This window comes from Microchirus variegatus, assembly GCF_963457635.1.
Source record: "Microchirus variegatus genome assembly, chromosome: 3".
Classification (NCBI taxonomy): Eukaryota; Metazoa; Chordata; class Actinopteri; order Pleuronectiformes; family Soleidae; genus Microchirus; species Microchirus variegatus.
The window spans coordinates 1,920,089-1,940,645 of record NC_139804.1 but is presented as its reverse complement, the minus strand read 5'-3'; the positions used below and the strand labels follow the sequence as shown (position 1 = coordinate 1,940,645).

At 39.4% G+C, this 20,557-nt stretch overlaps 2 protein-coding genes across 2 annotated transcripts; both read left to right on the top strand.

Moving 5' to 3' along the window:
* Positions 1–1,661: 1,661 nt before the first annotated feature.
* Positions 1,662–13,130, top strand: tmprss5 (transmembrane serine protease 5; the record flags this gene model as incomplete). Its single annotated transcript, XM_083886393.1, has 14 exons — positions 1,662–1,928; positions 2,658–2,812; positions 3,188–3,251; positions 4,909–5,059; positions 5,142–5,222; positions 6,213–6,326; positions 7,379–7,523; positions 8,989–9,102; positions 9,193–9,236; positions 10,658–10,820; positions 10,933–11,117; positions 11,987–12,085; positions 12,708–12,850; positions 12,951–13,130. The coding sequence occupies 14 exons, from the start codon at positions 1,662–1,664 to the stop codon at positions 13,128–13,130; spliced, it is 1,905 nt and encodes a 634-aa protein (XP_083742519.1).
* Positions 13,131–14,924: 1,794 nt separating this feature from the next.
* Positions 14,925–19,992, top strand: pih1d2 (PIH1 domain containing 2; the record flags this gene model as incomplete). The annotated part of the gene is made up of 6 exons (XM_083886392.1): positions 14,925–15,107; positions 17,436–17,559; positions 18,328–18,582; positions 19,312–19,370; positions 19,560–19,679; positions 19,858–19,992. 6 exons carry the CDS (start codon positions 14,925–14,927, stop codon positions 19,990–19,992), a joined length of 876 nt encoding a protein of 291 aa, XP_083742518.1.
* Positions 19,993–20,557: the final 565 nt, after the last annotated feature.

Sequence of the window (20,557 nt, the reverse complement as noted above, 5' to 3'; positions counted from 1 at the left end):
AGCATCGTAACAAACTAACGTCCAGAGCATTGTGACAAAACGTCCAGACCGTTGCGACAAACGTCCAGAGCGTTGTGACAAAACGTCCAGAGCGCGGTGACAAACTTCAAACGTCCAGAGCATTGTGACAAAACATCCAAAGTGTTATGACAAAATATCTAGAGCGTTGTGACAAATGTCAAACGTCCAGAGAAATGTGACAAAACGTCCAGCGCATCACGTTAGACAAAAGCCCAGAGCGTTGCAACAAAAGTCCAGAGCATCATAGCAAACTAACGTCCAGAGTGTTGCAACAAAACATCCAGAGCGTTGCGACAAACGTCCAGTGCGTTGCGACAAACGTCCAGAGCATCGTAACAAACAAACGTCCAGAGCGTTGCAACAAAACGTCCAGAGCGTTGCGACAAACGTCCAGAGCATCGTAATAAACTAACGTCCAGAGCGTTGCAACAAAACGTCCAGAGCGTTGCGACAAACGTCCAGAGCATCGCAACAAACAAATGTCCAGAGCATCACAACAAAACATCCAGAGCTTTTCATCCATAACATTCCATATCTTTCAGTTATTATATTATTATATATTTAGGAATTACAGTACTGAGAAGCTGACGTCACAAACTCGTAAGTGACCGTAAAGTATAGTATATGAGGGCAAAGCTCTATTTCTCTGCTTCCTTGTATCCATCTATTTTCTACCAATGTTTCCACCACAAGTTATGGTAATGAGAAGTACGCATGTCAAATCCAGGAACAGGATTGTCATAGAAAGGTGAAAAGACTGTGTGAGAAAACACTTCACCAGTAGAGGGCGACATGAACACGACAGCATCAAATGCCCTTGTTGCTGCTCTGTTTGCCTCTGCGACACTAAATGATCAAACATTATTAACCTCAGAGTCATGGATTTCAGGTGCAGACCACAACACTACTGCTGCTGCTGCTGCTGCTGCTGCTGCTGCTGCTGCTGCTGCTGCTGCTGCTGCTGATTACTCTGTGTTTGATTTTCCAAATAATTCCATGACACCTGTAAGATGAGCCAAACAGATCTGGGCTATTATTCTTGGATTCAGACTCCGACAGTCGCACGATGAGGAATTTCAGTCCTGGCAGTCGCTGCCTTTCACCTGAGCTCCTGCTAATCCCTTCACCACACACACACACACACACACACACACACACACACGTATAAATAACCTTTGTATTACATGTTCATGCAGTTATGAGGATCTCATTAGCATTTTTATTTCTTGGTTCTCTCCATCTTTCCTCACCTAAGTTTTCAATTTTCTTTCCATTAAAAGTGAAATGAGATACAGAGAGAGATAAGATACTGCTGTGACCTTTAACTACAGTAAAATCTGATGTTAAAGGTCATTTTGAAGGCTGCACAGATACTAAATCAAATAATTCACACAAGTTTATGTCATTTTATAAAAACTGATTCATTTTTGGTTTGTGGACAAAAACCAACATGATCATTTCCAAGTTTGACAAACACGAATCAACATTTTTCAATATATTTTTGAAATTTTTTGGACCAAACAAGTTCAGAGCATCGTGTCAAACGTCCAGAGCGCCGTGACAAACACCAGAGCGTCACACCAAACGTCCAGAGCGTCACGACAAAAGTCCAGAGCGTCACAACAAACATTCAGAGCGTCATGTCAAACGTCCAGAGCGCCAAGACAAACGTCCAGAGCGTCACAACATACGTTCAGAGCGCCGCGTCAAATGTCCAGTGTCGTGTCAAACGTCTAGAACTTCACGACAAACGTCCAGAGCGTCACGACAAAAGTCCAGAGCGTCACAACAAAAGTCCAGAGCGTCACAACAAACATTCAGAGCGCCGCGTCAAACGTCCAGAGCGTGAGGCAAACGTCCAGAGCGCCATGACAAACGTTCAGAGCGACACGACAAACGTCCAGAGCGTCACGACAAACGTCCAGACCGTTGCCACAACTTATACTCCTGGTTTTCTAGTTTTGTGAATGTGTTATTTTTCTTCTTCGTTGGAGTTGCTGTAACAAAAACCCAATCCCCCCGCTTGTGGATTGATAAAGTATTTCAGATTCTGGCGTCTTCCCTAATCTCTGATGACACATCACAGTTGGATTTTATACATTTCTTACTTATACTGTAGGAAAAAAAACCAGTGAGAAGAGGAGAAAAATCATGTGTGAGGCAGAAAGAAGTGAGTTTTACTGCAGAGCGTTGAGAGACGGCAGCTCTGGATTCCAGGTGACGGCGGCGCGTGGACGTGAATGATGTGAGACTTTTCAACAATCTGCAATAATGACCTTTTCTCACAAGGTAGCAAATGTCAGCTCATAACACGTCTCAGGTGGAAACGGACAATCTTTTGGCAGAGGTAAAAAACCTAGTTACCTAGCAACCCCCCCCCCCACACACACACACACACATGCATAGACACTGCTGCCACTGCTGTCCTATCAATAGTCAGTTAGGAGGCATCTGTGGAGATGCTGCTCCCCCGTCACCCTCACACTCACCTCACGACCCCCTCGACAAAGACCTGGTTCAGCTGGTGTCCACAGGCCTCTTCACCCCCCCCCCCCCCCACACACACACACACACCTCTGGACAAACAACAGGCTCATTCTCTGCACCTCTGCTGACCTCATTGTCTCTTTGTGAAGGACGGACAAAAACACAGAGTTGCATTCTGTCAAACGCCGTCAAACTGGACTGAGAGCAGAGAGAGACCTGTACCTGCAGCGAGGGTCCGACACAGGACGCCGCCACCGCTAACCCCGGGACCCGGGACTGACCCAACGCTGCCAGGAGGAAAATGGTAAGAATTGACATTCACTGCTCCATGAAAAAAACGAACATTTCTTTTTGTTTGATGTAACTTTTTTTGAACGACAAAAAAAAAAGTATCTCGGAATGACTTGAAATTTACCATCCTAATAGTCGGCATCACCCTGAACAAGGATCCGTTGAAAATATTTGCAAACCTCTTAAGGAATAATTTTTATGAATTTTTGAAATTGAGGAAATTATCCTTTTGCCCTGATGCACTTTGTCACAGAGCTGACTTTCTTCAAAAAAACAAAATGTATCTTGGAATGACTTGAAATTGTATATAATAATAGTCGGCATCGCCCAGAACAAGACTAGACTCATATCCGTCACTTCCTCGTGTTTTATTCCGTCTTTTAAAAAGTCTTCAGCTTCACTCAGGTGCGAACACAGAGAGCTGGAGCTGTCAGAGCCAGACAACAGAAGACGTGAAACATTTATGTTTTCTTTTTAAAGTGCTTTTAAAATGAAAGATTCAATAGTGCTAATGATTGCGATAAATGTCAGGTAATTAAAGATTGATTTTTCCCAGTGTAAAAAAGTGTTATTTGTGGGTTTAAAGAACATTTATATCACTTATGCAATGTCTCCGTCGCTCTGTGTATAAACTGAATATCAATATTTATTGATCCCGCGCTAAAATGATATTGACGAAAGTTAAACTGCGATATATTGCTATTGAGTAACTGCCCCCGTATGATATTTATATTGTTTTTTTGTACTTTAAATTGTATAAAGTGTGGAGCCAAATTGTTTCTCATCTTAATACCTAACTCTGTGACAGTTTTTTGAACATTAAATCAAGTTTTATCAAGTTTAAACTTACATTTACAGACTGTTTTGACTAATTATGGTTAACAGTTATTTAACTAGTCTTAAACTAACTACTAATACTAATGTATAAATACAGACAAGGAAAACTTCTATTTAAAAAACAATTGTCAAATTAACTTGAAATTGCCAGTTAAAACCACCATCTTTAGAGTTCCTCCTGAAGCCCACCAGGAAATGAGAAAATACCGAATGGCCACTAGGGGTATATGTAAAATTGATTCTCCCTTTCACTTTATTTCTATTGTTAGTAAACATTTTCCTGAGGAGTGAATGAACTCAATCACTAGTTTTTATTATGTCGATTTTGTAAATTATGTTCACGATAAGAGGAAAATGACACCAGTTTGATTGACAGCTGGTATCGTCCAATAGGTGCACGGTCACAGGTGCCATATAGTGATCTTTTTAAAATGAGAGTTTGAGATTATTACAGTTGACGTCACATAGCAGTTTTTAAGACCTCCCCCCAGTCAGGTCTGATAGTTTTGCTCGACAGAACGTGTTTTCAAATATGTGTTAGCCTATCATTTTCCTTCAGATTATTATTCTATCCGTGGATTTGTTAACATGAATAAAAACTCTTAAAACTTTAGATGGAGGACAGGTCTGGGGAAAATGCAATATTGGCATAGTTCCTGGATCTGTGCGTTAATCAAGGCCTCTATAGCGCCCCCTAAGGTGAAAACAAAGGCAAAATTGAGTTCCGCCGAATTTCCCCAAACTTGCTGGGAAGATGTCACAGACCAAGACGAACGAGAAAGTCGACCGTAACCATAGCCTCAACTCAACAGGAAGTCGGCCATTTTGAATTTTGGTGTCCATTTTTGGCGATTTGCACCCTACGTAAATGAGTGAACCTCGTCCGAGCGTGTTTGTCGTACCAAAAGTGAATACAAGTGCTTCTTCACGTTTTGTAATAATGGTTTGCACTTCCAGGCCACCGTAGTAAGGGTTCAGATAAAATAACCACAATAACATTGTCAACAAAAAGATTGTTAGAGTGACAAAAACCTGCTCGGGGGAAAAGGAACAGGGACAGAGTTTAAACCTGAAGTTAAAACAAACGTGTGATTCAAAGCTTCAGCTGCTTCATCATCTGTCGCACACACACACACACCTGCTCACAGCTCCATCCATATGGACCACACTCTGCTGTAATGATATCAGACACAGGTGCAGACACAGGTCGCCGTTGTCTCAGTGAGTTTAGTGTGAGCCGAGCTGTAAAAACCAGGTCCGACTTTTCCTCAGAGTCTTGATGGAGACAGTGAGTCAGTGATCGAGAACCCGGCGGCCGTCACTCATCAACACTTTCACTCCGAGCAAACGTCGTCGCAAGCGGGAGTCGCGGAAACCAAGAGGGAGCAGAACTTTCTGAGAGGGATTCAGTCCACGACTCACGGTAAGTTTGAGTCACGTCTGAGACGCTCCACGACGTGGAATCAATCAAGTCATGAAGTTTGAGTGTCTAACTCTTGCTGTAGCTCACAGGCTGCTGAGGCTGCTGGCAGCTGTGTGTGCTCTGGGACTCCTGGGAGGTTTGGCTGTGGGCGTCTGGTTCTTAGGTGAGTCGCTTCCTCTGAGCTACGGCGCTACGTCCAGTGACAAGAGTTTGATTTAACAGATGATTTGATTTACCTTCTTATAGATATTACCATTTTACATAAACACAACAAAGTTCATCCTGATCTGTGAAGATGTCGCAGAGATATTCACTACTCTCTCTCTGAACTAATCTCCGAATTCTGACAATTTCTAATCTCAGAATTCTGACTTTTTTTCAATTTCATAATTCTGACTTTTTCTAATCTCGGGAATTCTAACCTTTTCCAATTTCATAATTCTGACTTTTTCTAATCTCAGAATTCTGACTTTTTCCAATTTCATAATTATAACTTTTTCTAATCTCAGAATTATTACTTTTTCTTTAGTGACTATTTCTAATCTCAAAATTCTGACTCTTTCCAATCTCAGAATTCTGATGTTTTTTCCTAAGAATTGTGACACTTTCTTTAATCCCAGAATTCCTAAACTAAAAAGGTATCAACTATTTAACTCAATATATTGATCTGATAAATGGACCCAACTGATTAAATCAGGATACCTCAATGAAATAAGCCATAAAATTTGACAAAAGATTAAACATACAAAAGCAAAATATAAAATGACTAAGCAATACTATAAAAAAATAGAACATATAAAAACTATAACCATAAACTTGTTTATGAAGCAAACAAGAGAAAAAACAGTGGCACAAAACTATTACGGCTGTTATTAAACACGATTTGTCTCTTGTCGACCTTTGACCTCTTCACTGCAGTAACAAGCAGATTTCCCCAGTGTGGGATCAATAAATCGAAGTTAATCTAATCTCATTTTTATTCATTTAATAAGCAGCTAAATTGTCATTATTTGTGATAATGGAGACATTTGAGCCTCAGAAACTTTCCAGACTCATCTCCTGACTATTTAACCTGGACTTCTGCAAGAAAATAATCTGGGCTACTTTGTTAAAAACCACTAAACCTTTTTATTTTTTTATTTTTTGTGTGCAGTGAAGCTCCTGCTGAGGCCGTCCTCGTCCCAGAGTGCCGTGGGGCTCGGGGACACAAAGGAGACGACGCTGTGCAACGTGACGGAGGACATTTCCATCTCTGACCACAGGAAAGGTCTGGATCTCTGTCTCTTATCTCGTCGCTAAGCTAGCTGTGCGTCGAGCGAGTCGTCACGCCGAGTCATGGTTTCGGTTCATTTTAGACAATAATCCAACTGTTTAATGATAATAAATAAGACAAACAACGTCTTAACATAAAGCTACTTATCAAAAACATGACAAAGTTCTTAAAAAACAAAGTTTTAGTGACTTAGCAACATTTAAACGTTTCAATAAAGGGCTGATTGATGTGAAAAATAATAATAACAAGCCAATGCTAACTAAAGAAATGGCAGATATCATCCAAATTAATCAGTCTAACTAATATTGACACCAATTCCGCCTGGCACGCTACTGTTTCTGATAGCTTGACCCTCGCTAACGCTAACAAAATGGCTGCCAGCATGTGCAACTTAACATACACTCATATTAATAAGTCGACGATGTAGAAAGAACATGTCTGCCACCATATCTCACTGTTAAACACAGTTTTCCCAACTCAAAACTTTCGTTTTCAGCGACCGCACCAAACTCCATAGAGAAAATCGGCGATTTTAAATCACAGCACACAGGAGCTGTTGATCCACTTCTGCCTCCATCACTAAGTTCAAATGACTTATTTTGTGACTTCAGTGGTTGAAATTACAATTCAGATCAACTTCAGTGACACAAAGTGACCACACGAGGCAGCAGTAGACCAGCAGCTCCTGTGTCCCCTGGGAGCTAAAATCACTGGTTTTCTCTATGGGGTTTGGTGCAGGGAGAGCGAGTGTTTCTAGCTGTAGAAAAGCAGCAAAGTCAGAGTTAACGTGTCAATACTTCACAGACACAACTCACAGATCCATGTGAGTGATGTTCACTTCAACAGAAACATAATTAACATCCACCTGCTGCTGCTGCTGCTGCTTATTGCAGTCTTTTGTTTACTCTGGAGAAAACGCACATCGACTGACACCGAAACATCGCGCCTAACCACGCGCTTTGTGTCGAGGATAATAGTTTTCCCCACTCGTTGATCACCGTCGACCCCTGGGAGCTTTTTCTCCGGAGGGATTTTCAATCAATCAGGTTCAGTGTTTTACAGAATCAGCCCGGAGAACTCTCTGCTGGAGATCCAGCTGGAGGCGCCGCAGAGCACCTGGCTGCCCGTGTGCTACGAGAGGTGGAACTCGTCGCTGGGGACGCTGGTGTGCAGACAGCTGGGATATCTCAGGTTAGCACTAAACACACACTAAACACACACGAGGATCACGTGACGCTAACCTTTAAAGCTACACATCCACTCACCGTTGTATCGGAAACCTGACGACGTCCTGTTAGCGCTAATTTATTACAACATATCTGTACAATGACGACTACAAAACTAAAAATAATATAAAAACTGTAAGATATTTTTACGGCCAACCATTATGACAAAACCTTTACAGAGGAAATAGTAAAAAGGCCAAAGTCAGAGGCTCTTATTTTGAAAGGCACGTTGAAAGGAAGTGGTTAAAGATCAGCGGAGTGACTGTTGTTGTGTTAATCTGATTATTAATCTTACTTACACCGCAAATCTTATTTTCTAAGAATAACTGCTAAAAATGTAATAAAACCTTCTTTAAAACACCTGAAGCTGCGGTATTTTTTTATAACAGGAAGTAGAAATCAGGTAGTAACATTTGGACGTTAACTAGTTGCACAAACTTCAAAATAGAAACTTTATTCAAACTCTATTGTCCTCACCTGAATGTGTACTTTATTGTTGCTTATTATGTTTCTGAAATATTGAAGTTTTTGCACAAAATTCATCAAAAACCTCTTTAAAAACACACAGTTTTTTATCTTCTTACTTTCTAGTTCCACAAACTTTAACGAAGAAACTTGTCAAAATGTGACATAATATGACAAATTTTGTACTTCAACGTAGGAACTTCGTGACAAATTTCACCGATTTCTCACCGTGATCGTTAACGGTAAAAGTCGCAGGACATTAGCTCGTCACACACACACATTAGTGTCTTTAAAGAGTCTTTGTAACAAGTTGGTGATTAATAAAAAACGTCCACGTCACCAGGACTCTATTGTTTGAATAAGACGGCGAAATAAAGATGTTTTAAGGCACAATACATTAAATAAATGAAGTCTTCTCTGTGTAGATTAAAGTAGACGGATAACAGAAATTATGTTTTCAACCGACCCCTGACCTGTACCTTTAAGTTAAGTTAAGTTAGACTTAGACAAGTTTGACAGTTTTGACATTTCCAGAAGCCGTCGTAATAAATAAAACTGTCATAACAACGCGTCCATAATTCAGTTTTTCATGAACAAAAATCATATTGTGATTACCGCGACAGCCAGGACGCATTAATTCATATTTATAATATAATATATTATTTCCTACAGGTTTTTCAGCTTCTTTAAAGGACCATTCAGACATGAATGAATTCATCATTTTCACTTTACTTTCATACTCGACTGACTGCAGCACGTCAGACTTCAGACTTCAGCGTTCTCTCTCTCATTTATGTTTTTTGCTGTGCAAACACTGAGAAGACGGGATTATTTATGATCTGCCGACGCCTCATTTGCATCTCACTTCACACCTTATAATTCTGAATTATCTCCACACTCAATCCCACACGGTTTGCATACGCTCTGACTCTGTCTGACTCTCTGTCCATCTCCATCTCCTGCAGACTGACTCAGCACAAAGGCGTGAACCTGACGGACATCGGGCCGAAACACACCGAGGGATTTATCCAAATCAGCTCGGAGGAGCGCGGCAGCCTGGAGACGATGTGGCAGCTCAGGTGAAGTCGGCCTCACACTCGTCCACAGCAGCTTGTGGCCACTCACACATTCATGATGCAGCGTTAGCTCACCAATCAACTCTCATTTAGGGGGAGCTGCGTCACAGGGAAGGTGATCGCTCTGCAGTGTTCCGGTGAGAAAATCTTTTTATATGCACATATATACATACATATATATATATATATATATATATATATATATATATATACACACATACATATATAAATATATATATATATATATATACACATACACATATATATTTATATGTATATACACATATATATACATATATACACGTATATGTGTATATATATGTATATACACATATATATACATATATACACGTATATGTGTATATATCATATTATACACATATACATATATATGCACACATACATATACACATACATATATATGCACACATACATATACACATATATATATATACGCACACATACATATACACATACATATATACGCACACATACATATACACATATATATATATGAAGTCTCTAAAAACACCAGAAAAAGCCGCTAGGTTTCTCGAGTCTGAATACTTGCTAAATATAGCGCACCAATCAGCGCACATTCTTTAGCTCACAGCCCCGCCCCTCTAGAGTTTAAGGTAATCTGAGTCCTTATTTGTAAGTCCCTACACTCTTAGAAATAAGGGTTCCAAAAGTGTTCTTCTGCAAGGGCTGAGGTTCTACCTGGAACCATTTGCTTCTGAAAAACCCTTTTCCCGAAGAAAGGGTTTTTCAAGGGTTCTTGGTAACACTAATGGCTCCAGTAAGAACCATTTTGATCCAGAGAACCCTTTAATACCCTTTTCCTGAATAAAGGGTTTTAAAAGGGTTCTTGGTGGAACCTTTATAAAAAGGTTCTACCTGGAGCCAAAAAGGGTTCTCCTATGAGGACAAGCCGAAGAACCTTATGTGGTTCTACTTAGCACTTTTATTTCTAAGAGTGTTGTCATGAACTAGGAAGTACTTACGTGTTAAGTTTGAGCTTTTTTAAAAAAAAATCCCAGGTAAATAGAGGTGAAACAATTAATCGATTACTAAATTAATTGTCAACTATTTTGATAATCGATTAAAACAAGATTTCTGATCGTTTTTAGCTTCTTAAATGTGAATATTTTCTTGGTTTCTTTGCTCCACGTAAACAAAGAAACCATTCTATAAACTGAATCATTTTAGTTTGTGGACAAAAACATTTGAGAACAACGTCATTTCCAGGTTTTAGCATTTTCAGACATTTTATGGACTAAACGATCAATCGATTAATCAAGAAAATAATCGTTAGATTAATCGATTACGAAAAGAATCCTTAGTTGCAGCTCGAGGTAAATGAGTAAAGTTCTTGGTCGATCGTCTACCCAGCAGAAAAATAATCCGATTAATCCGTCTAGAACTGTTGACAGGAAGTTGCAAACGGAAGATTAAGCCACGAAGAAGCTACTTTGAACCACAGAAAAACTCTTCTGTTCTACACTACACACATGATGATGATGATGATGATGATGATGATGAATGGCTCTCTGTGTAGAGTGTGGCACACGAGCGAAGCTGCCGAGGATCATCGGGGGGGAGGAGGCGGCTCTGGGCCGCTGGCCGTGGCAGGTGAGTCTGTACTACAGCGACCGTCACACCTGTGGAGGCTCCATCATCAGCAGCCGCTGGATCGTCACAGCTGCTCACTGTGTCCACAAGTAAGACTTCAACACCTCGGCGCTGAAAGGTCAGAGGTTTCATCTTCATCGTCGTCGGCGGCGGCGTCGTCTGCGGACACGTGACGTGACGACAGCCGCCCTCTGGTGTCAGTTACAGGCTGCCGCACGTCTCCAGCTGGACGGTCTACGCCGGCATCGTCGGGCGCGGCTCGGCTAAAGCGTCGCGGCGCGCCGGACACGCGGTGGAGAAGATCGTCTACAACAAGAGGTACGACCACAGGAGCCACGACAGCGACATCGCTCTGATGAGGCTGAGGACGCCGCTCAACTTCTCAGGTCAGGAGTCAGACATTCAAACATCGAACTTTTCTCTGCTGGTTCGATGATTTTAAATACTTAAAGGGGCCATATTATGCAAAATCAACTTTTTAATCATTTAAATCCTTATATTTGGGACTCTGGAGGTCCTTTCAGTCGGCAAAGTGTGAAAAAAGATGACTCGGTCATATTTTTGTGGTCCTCCTCAGTCTAAGCACAGTAGATAAAAACGCGCCATGTTGACTACCGCTCTCATTGCTACGTCACAATGCGCTAAATTCCTGGAATTGCTGCCTCGCGTAGCTTCGCTTTGTCCGTAATAGACAACAGAGTGCGATATCCGAAAACCGGAAGTCCTTGAAGTCCGCGAAACATTCTATTGTTGTCTCCACAGTGCAGCACAGAGTTCCACACAAACTTCCAGCCTCAGAGGATTTACATGTTATATATGACGGCAATGTGCCTGCTAGAGCCTGCAAATGATCACTTTAACAAATGCTAACTGCTGTTAGCTCCCAGTAGCCTCTGTGTCCCTTAAGTTTCATTTTACTTTTTTTAAGGTGGATTTTTAAGGTGGACCTAAAGAGCTACTACTAAACAGAGCGTTGTGAACAGGGCTGTTTTGTTCAGGGTGATTGAACTGCTGTGGTGCTTCATCCTTATGGTATTTTGACCAAAGCATGTCACAAACATGTTCATTAGGACACCAGGGAACTAGGTTAGCTTGGTGAACTTTGTGTAGCTGCTTCTATTCTTTGGCTTTTCCCATTTTTAATGCTGGCAAATTTAAAAAACTACAATTATTCATTCCAAAATCATCATGTTCTAATCATTTTCAAATTCACCAAAAGTCAAAACTGTTGATATTCTTTTGTCTCCCTGTGCAGATACAGTCAGACCGGTGTGTTTGCCTCAGTACGACCACGATCTTCCAGGAGGAACTCAGTGCTGGATTTCTGGATGGGGTTACACGCAGCCCGATGGCGGTAAGACGCAACTGCAGCTCCAGAAAAAAACAAAACACTTCTACGACGGTAACTTATAGATATAAACAAATGTCTGTTTAAAATCCATTCACACTCCATCAGCACGACGCTAAAAGGAGCTAATGCAGCAAACGAAGCTAACTGGTAAACGGTGCCTGGACTCCGGTTTCGCGGCACGTAAACGTGACGTAAACGTGACGTAAACGTGGAAACGTGTCTTGCGTTAACCTATTGCACAGCACTAGTTGTCACTGTTTGAAAGACAAAGGAAGGTTCCAGATGTGAATTCTACTCCTCAAAAAAACCCCAGTTTGACAGGATATAAACATGTGCGGCCATCTGCCTAGACAGGTTGGGGTGAAAGGAGTGTTTTCTCACACCAAAATGCCGTTTGCATGTGGATAAAAACGCAGACATGATTAAAAAAAATTAAACCGATTCACCTGAACTCATTAGTCACACAGTCAGGTCTGATAGTTTTGCCTGACAGAGCCTGTTTTCAGATGAAAGGACGCATCATTACTGTTCACAAAGAACCAAACCGTGGCAGAACAAAAGAAAAGAAAAAGCAGAGAAGGTTACGTACTACAGCTTTAAACACCTCTTTTTTCCCCTCCATCAGCTCACTCCCCTGACACACTAAAAGAAGCTCCAGTTCCCATAATAAGCACAAAGAAGTGTAACAGCTCGTGTATGTACAACGGAGAGATCACAGCACGGATGATCTGTGCCGGATACAGCGAGGGGAAAGTGGACGCCTGTCAGGTCTGAGCAGGGTTTGAAAATCACAGATTTATCACGTTTTTAATGATGAAACTCAGCGTAACCGCGCGTGTGTGTGTGTGTGTGTGTGTGACCTGATCAGGGCGACAGTGGCGGTCCTCTGGTCTGTCAGGATGAAAACACCTGGCGGTTGGTGGGCGTGGTCAGCTGGGGAACAGGATGTGCCGAGGCCAATCATCCGGGAGTTTACACCAAAGTCTCCGAATTCTTGAGCTGGGTCTACGAAATTATTGAGGTGAAGAAGAAGAAAGAATATGAGTAAACAGTATACAGTGTAATAGTGATGTACTTTTACTTCACATTGAGATTTACAAACGATCAAATACATAGTCGTTTAAAAATCTAATATTTTGGCTTTTCTGCTTCTTAAATGTTGAATATTTTCTGGTTTCTTTGCTCCATAAAACAAAGAAATTATTCAAACTGATATTATATGGACAAAAAAAACACAAATAGATGATTCACATAATACATGTCAGAAATATCTTCTGATTGTTGTATATATGTCATTTTGATGACACATTTTATTGATGACAGTTTCAACTCTTAAATGACTTAGTTTTCATCACTTTTCATGCATGATTTTTTGTTTACATTCCCACTTTTACACACATGAAAATATGAAAATGCAGAAATATTACGTATTTGAACCATAACCAGTTCCAGCGTCTAATGCTGTAAAAGCAGGACAATAAAATATCTGTATTTAAAAAAAAAAAAAAAAGTCAAAAACTGTTGCGTAAACCTGAATAAAAATGTAACTGCAGTGTTAATAAACTACGAGTAAACTCAAACAGTTTCCTCAGAAATGAGGTTCTGCCTCATTAGGACCAGGTCTTGGTCTCCATGAGGACTACTGGTCCTGACAAGGTCAGAAAAACACAGTAAAAAACAGTTATTTATCCTAGTTTTTCATCACGTTGACACAAATTTAACATTTCAAAGAACACAAAGGACGATAATGAGTGTTTTTACTCTGGTGTTTAATAATGATTTAATAATGTTTTCTCTTTGACAGAATTACTGATGATGATGATGATGATGATGATGATGATGATGACGACGACACCAGAGTTCATGTTCCTACTTTCAGTGTGTGTTTAAGTGTGATGTACACACACAGACACAAAGACACAAAGACATCCAGCTGCATTTTGTCCTTTTGTTTTTCATGTATTAAAACATAAATTATCTCTTATGAAACAACTGTGTTTGGTGAGTTTGTTTTCTTATTGTGCACAAACTGTTTTTATTTTATTTACTTACTATGAGGCGTCCTGACAGGAAGTTACAAATATGTGATTCATTCACAATTATTATTATTATTATTATGAGGGCAGCTGAATGATACTGGACTTGAAGCTCTTTTGTTTCCAAGCAGATTTTTGATTTATTATTATTATTTCATGTATTTATTTCATCTTAAGCTCAAATCGGAAACACACCAACATCTAAAATCACAAAAGAACAATAATATTATATCAACTGTCTCTATTTATAAATATATTCATGAACAAAACACAAATTAAATTAAAATGTAAGTTTTGTAGATAGGTTTCATACTATTCGACAAAAACAACAACACACTCTAATAAATGACCCATCAAGATATTAATTTGATCAGTGTTTGTTTTTCTGCCATTTTCCTGCTTCTTAAATGTGAATATTTTCTGGTTTCTTTGATCCAAATAACAAAGAATTCTTTCATTCTTCCACATTTTCTGATCTAAACAAGTTCTCAATTAATGAATAAAATAAAATAAAACGTTTCCTATCGTTGTGTTCCTTATTCAAGGTGATTGTAAAGACCAAAGGAAAACATCTCATCAAAGGAAAAGCTTTAAAGCCTCAGCTTTGACGTCTCATTGAGCTGCAGTTCTCCTTCTAACCACCAGGTGTCCCTGGAGTCTCGTTTCCATAGCAACCCACAACACAGACACAGTGGTGCTCTCTCACATACAGAGACGCAGCTCCACATTCATCCAGAAGAAAAGTTCAAACTTAAACTTAGTTTAAGCGTTTATTTTTTTTTTTTAAGACTTGTACCTCTTTAAAGATGACGTCGTCCTCTAGTGGCAGAGACGGAGTACTGCAGCAGGTGGAGCGCTTCTGGTCCATGTTAGACGAGCTGAGTGAGAACGATCCAGCGGCTTACAGCGACTTCATCCACAGGAACATGGAGGAGGCAGCAGGAGGGAACGCTCCGGAGCTCGTCTGCTGTCTGAGGACACACCTGCTGGTGAGTTAACCACTGTTAACTAATGCTAACTAATGTTAACTACTGTTGACTAACCAGCAGCAGGTTCATGAGTTAAGAAGTTAAAGCTCACCAGCACAGCTGTGTGTCTTGTTATTTCACAGGTGTTGCATCAAAATCTGTGACTCAGCAGGAAGTTTGACCTGAAAACAGGAAGAAGTAGAACAGGATTTTACAAAAGAAACATAACTATACGACTCAATGTATAAATAAAAGGTTAACTTAAGGCTCAAATTGATTTCCATTTCTTTAATATTATGTGTTTTATTAAACTCTGGTAATAAAGCTGCAATAATTCATCATATAATCATTTATTAATCATTGTTGATGTTTTTTTTAATAATTCAGACAAGTTTGCTGATTTTTCAGCTTCTTGAATGTCAATATTTTCAATCGCTCGTGACAAAGAAATCATTCTTTCAAAGTGGTTTCATTTCGTTCAGAACGTCATTATTTTATCATTTTAACATTTTCTGCAGCAAATAACTCATTAATAAATGGACATATGAATAGATTGTGAAAATAATTAAAGAACAAATAATACATGAATGAAAAAGTATCTCAGGTTAGTCTTTTATTAATCAACATGGTGTTTTACACACACACACACACACACACACACACACAGTAAGGTTAAACTCCTTACTTTATTTAAAATGTGCTTATCATTAAACATAATAATGAATGGAATGGACAAACATTAATATGTGTATAATATATTTATATTAAAAGAAAAACATTACAAATAGTTTGAATACACTAAATAAATGTTAAATATATGCAGGATCACAACAAAATAAACAACTGAATTCACACAATATGAATTAAATTATTATTCAATGAAAAAACAACAACAGAGTGAACCATCTCACCAAACAACAACCCAGAGACGATCTCTGGCGGCGTTTACCCTTCAGTTTGTGTAAAAATAGAACAATAAAAACAACATACATTTAAATAATTTAATTAAATTAATCAACATTTTCTAGTAAAGGTTCGCCGATAATAATGTACGTGGTGCACGAACCGTCTAACCAAAGCAAATAATCAGAAATCGTATTTGCTCAGAAAGCATTTTCAAAATGGCGTCCGCTGCGTCATTGTTTACCTGAAGTTTCGTGGATTCTGAACAAGTTTGGAGTTAAAACACTGACGTGAGCTGCGGTGAAGAGGACTCACCTGTTACTATGGTGATTACGAGGATGACGATGATGATATTATTATTATTTCGGGATGTTTGGCGACTCCCGTCGCCGCCACAGTAGCAGCATCATCTCCGGAGTCACGTCATCTGTCGTCATCATCAGTTTCATTAAAGACACCTGTTCAAACTCGGCAAAATGGCGGCTCTCCGAAATGGAAGAATGTCATTGGCTGAATAAGGTGCGCGTGACTGCGGGGGCGGGACTCTGGGTGGGCGTGGCCTTGACGTTCAGTTGATTGGAAAACGGCTAGCTAGCTAAGTTAGCTAGCAACATACAAAATGTATTTAGACACTTTTCGTAAACAAAGTGCATTATTTAAAAAATTTGGACAACAAAATACATATATAATGAAATATATTATATATAAATCCATATATATATACATATGTATATATTTGTACTGTTTATATCAACATGTTCTGTTTCTTGCTGTTTTGGCACTCAGGAAGGCTAATGTATGATCATTTAAAACAAATTATATGAAAAAGATCTAATAAAACAAAAATGGATAAACATTAATAATAAATACTCATTAACCCCCAATAATAAGTCATAAATACATTAGCTAATAACATAATAATAATAATAATTGATATCTTTCTACTTTTTATGACACCATGTTTGTCTATTTACCTCGTTATTTGTGTCAAATATAACATTTTAATTTTTTTGGGTGACAATAAAGCTTCTAATCTTGTACCGTGTAAATACACTTGACTAAGAACAATAAAGAAAATTAAAATAACAATAAATAATTAAAAACTATTTGGTAAAAATAAATAAACTTAAATTTAAACATATTTATTTAGAATCAAATACCCAGTAGTGCAGTGACGTCTTCATTTTGTGCTTAATGTATATTTTTCTCCTCATTTAATTGATTCTTATTGAATTAATTTTATTGCACGTTTTATTCCTACTGTTTTTTCAGGTTACGTAAAGCAGTTAAAGTACATAGTGGGTGTCGTAAAGAGCTTTATATTAAAAACTGAGCGATGGAAACAGAATAAAAATATTTTATTAAGTTAATAAATGGATAAATTGAGGCTCCAAATGTCTTTGCGTTGTTTAAACGCAGTAAAAAAACGATCTTTTTCTTCAACAGGAACCAAACAGAGGATTATTGTACGTCAACATCTGCAGCTGGACACGTGTTCCTGCTCAGAATCACAGTCACAGTTTACCGACGTACGCCGGGAAACTGGAGAAACACACGGACCAAAGTCAAGGTAAACAAAGACTCTGAGGCTTTTTATTCATGAAGAGTCTTTAAAAAAATCTATAAAATCATGCTGCGGTTCAGTTATTAAACACATTTCTGTGCATAACTGACAGTGAAAGTATTCAGAAATGTTTTTTGACACGGTTCAGACTGAGAATTGGGTCGCAAAAGTTTGTCATATTTAAAAAAAAATGGTCATAAAGAATCCTAAGAACTTTATTTAGTTTTTCACAGGAGACAAAAGTTAATTCTATACTTAAAACACAAACGCAAATCATCTGCAGAAAGAGAAAATAAAGATATTAAAACTAATTTAAAGCGATTGATACTTTTTATCAATACTTATTGAAAGAAAACACATGATTTTGTGGGGTTTCCAAAAGAGTAGCAACATTTATAGATATATAAACGGATATACTGGATACGGTTATTAATAATGACAATATTAACAAATAATTTAATGAATTTAGCTCATTTCTACATGTATTATTTGCAAGGAAAATAAAGCTAATGTTCACAGACTGTGAGTTAGTTTATATATAAACATGAAAAAAGTAATTCACGATATTATACTATATTTGTCTATATTGATATGCTGATATATCAGTGGTGTCTGGGACAATAACAGTTTATAAATGAGGTCGCCGAGTCTCTTCTAAAGTGAAATAAATGTAATAATTTTCATGCTAATGTCATAGCAGATATTAGCAGTAGAGGGCGCCAGTATAGAACTCGATTCAGCTGATAACTCGTGGATTTGTTTTTCCCTCCGCAGACTCGTACGCCATCGTGGACGTAGCCTTCAGCCCTGCAGCGTTGGAGGAAAACAAGGACAACAGGACAGGATTGTACCAACTGGCTGTGAAGTTTGTGCAGCAGCAGCAGCAGCAGCGACAAGAAGACGGGCTGAGATTATCTGAGCGGTTCACCGTCGTCAGCTCGAGTCCCAACGGCAGCAGAGAGGATTTACAGCGACGTCTTATCAGTGACTTTCAACAGAGGTCGAAGAACTGCAAACAACTCAAGACGGGTGAGAAATTATCTTATATATCACACACTGAGACTGTGAGTCACTAAAGGACGGTAAGGAAAACATGGAAGTTAGGGGGAAAACGTGGATGTTAAGGGAAAAAACATGGAAGTTAAGGGGAAAGTGTGGATATTAAGGGAAAAAACATGGAAGTTAAGAGGAAAGTGTGGATATTAAGGGAAAAAACATGGAAGTTAAGGGGAAAGTGTGGATGTTAAGGGAAAACATGGAAGTTAAGGGAAAAACATTGATGCAAAGGAAAAACATGGACGTTAAGGGAAAAGTATGGATATTAAGAGAAAACATGAAAGTTAGAGGGAAAGTGTGGATGTTAAGGGAAAACATGGAAGTTAAGGGGAAAGTGTGGATGTTAAGGGAAAAACATTGATGCAAAGGAAAAACATGGAAGTTAAGGTAAGGGGAAAGTGTGGATGTTAAAGGTAAAACATGGATGTTAAGGGGAAAACATTGATGCAAATGAAAACATGGAAGTTAAGGGAACATTGTGGATAAGGGAAAAACATTGATGCAAATGAAAACGTGGAAGTAAAGGGGAAAACGTGAAGGTTAAGGAAAAACTGGTAACGTTAAGTTTAGAAAATAAAGTCCTGTTAGTGATGATTGTTGACACGGACACACACACACACACACACACACACACACACACACACACACACACACACATACACACACACACACAGCAGCAGAATGAACCATGTGTCCTCACAGAGACTGAAAGTCCAGCTGACCTCCTGCGACAGATCTCCTCTCTGCGCTCAGAGAAACAGGCAAATGAAGAGGAGCTGGCAGCAAAAATGATCAGCAAACCCTCTGAGCAGCAGCAGCAGCAGCAGCAGCATCATCAGCAGCATCATCATCATCAGCAGCAGCAGCAGCATCAGCAGCAGCAGCAGCAGCAGCAGCAGAAGAAGAAAGACTTCATCCAGGTCATCTCCAGCACGTTTGTGCCGCCTCAGAAGCCGCAGCATCATCTGCAGCTGAAGAGCAGCACAGAGGGAGGTCCTGACATCATGGAGCTGACGGTGGAGCTGCCGAAGGTTTGCTCCATGTCAGAGTGTCAGCTGACCATCTCCAAGGTCAGCACACACACACACACACACACACATTATAATGAACCACTCTAGGAAGCAAGTGTGTGTGAGTCAACGCGATGTTGGATATCATAAAAAATACATGAGCGGCCAAAAGTCCCGCTGTTGCTGAAATGCTGATGTGGATTTTTTTCTTCTTCTTCTTCTTCTTCTTCCTCCGCAGGACGACGTCGTGCTGGAGGTGGAGGACGTTTACTTTTTACTCCTGGAGTTTCCGAAAACCGTGAACGAGGACACGGCGTCGGCCATCTTCAACAAGAAGAAGCGACGGCTCGTCCTGAAAGTGGACGCGTTGTGACGCGTCTGAGCTGAGAGAGCCGCGACGTTTGAGGTTTAAGTGTTTAAAACCGCAGTACGTAACATGAAAGTTACGTTTCACGTTCAACCAGACGCATGAAAAAGTGTTTGGTGCAAATGTTGTCAACAAAAATTCCCCAGTTAGGGGATCAGAATCATTTGTCAAAAATTAGGTATTTAAAACCATAGTCTTAGGAAACGTCGAGCACATTTTCGGATGAAGCTACACAGGAAACAAATAACAAAAAAATGAAGCAGAAAAAAACAGTTTCCCACAGTTTCTGCAGTTTTTCTACAAACTAAAACCAAAAAATCATCAGAAACACATGAAGCGGAAAAAGTGAAGCGAACAAACTCAGTAAACAAAATAAAGTGTTTTTTTCAGCGAGTGGGTGGACGAGCAGCAAGATAATGGAATTCTTTACAGAAAACACATTAATGACAGTCTGTGTGTGTGTGTGTGTATGTGTGTGATGGTCAGGGAATAAAATAACAACAAAATAATCTGTGCTGTGATTCATGTTTATTAAAACACCAGAATGGACGCGGAACAACAACAACAACAT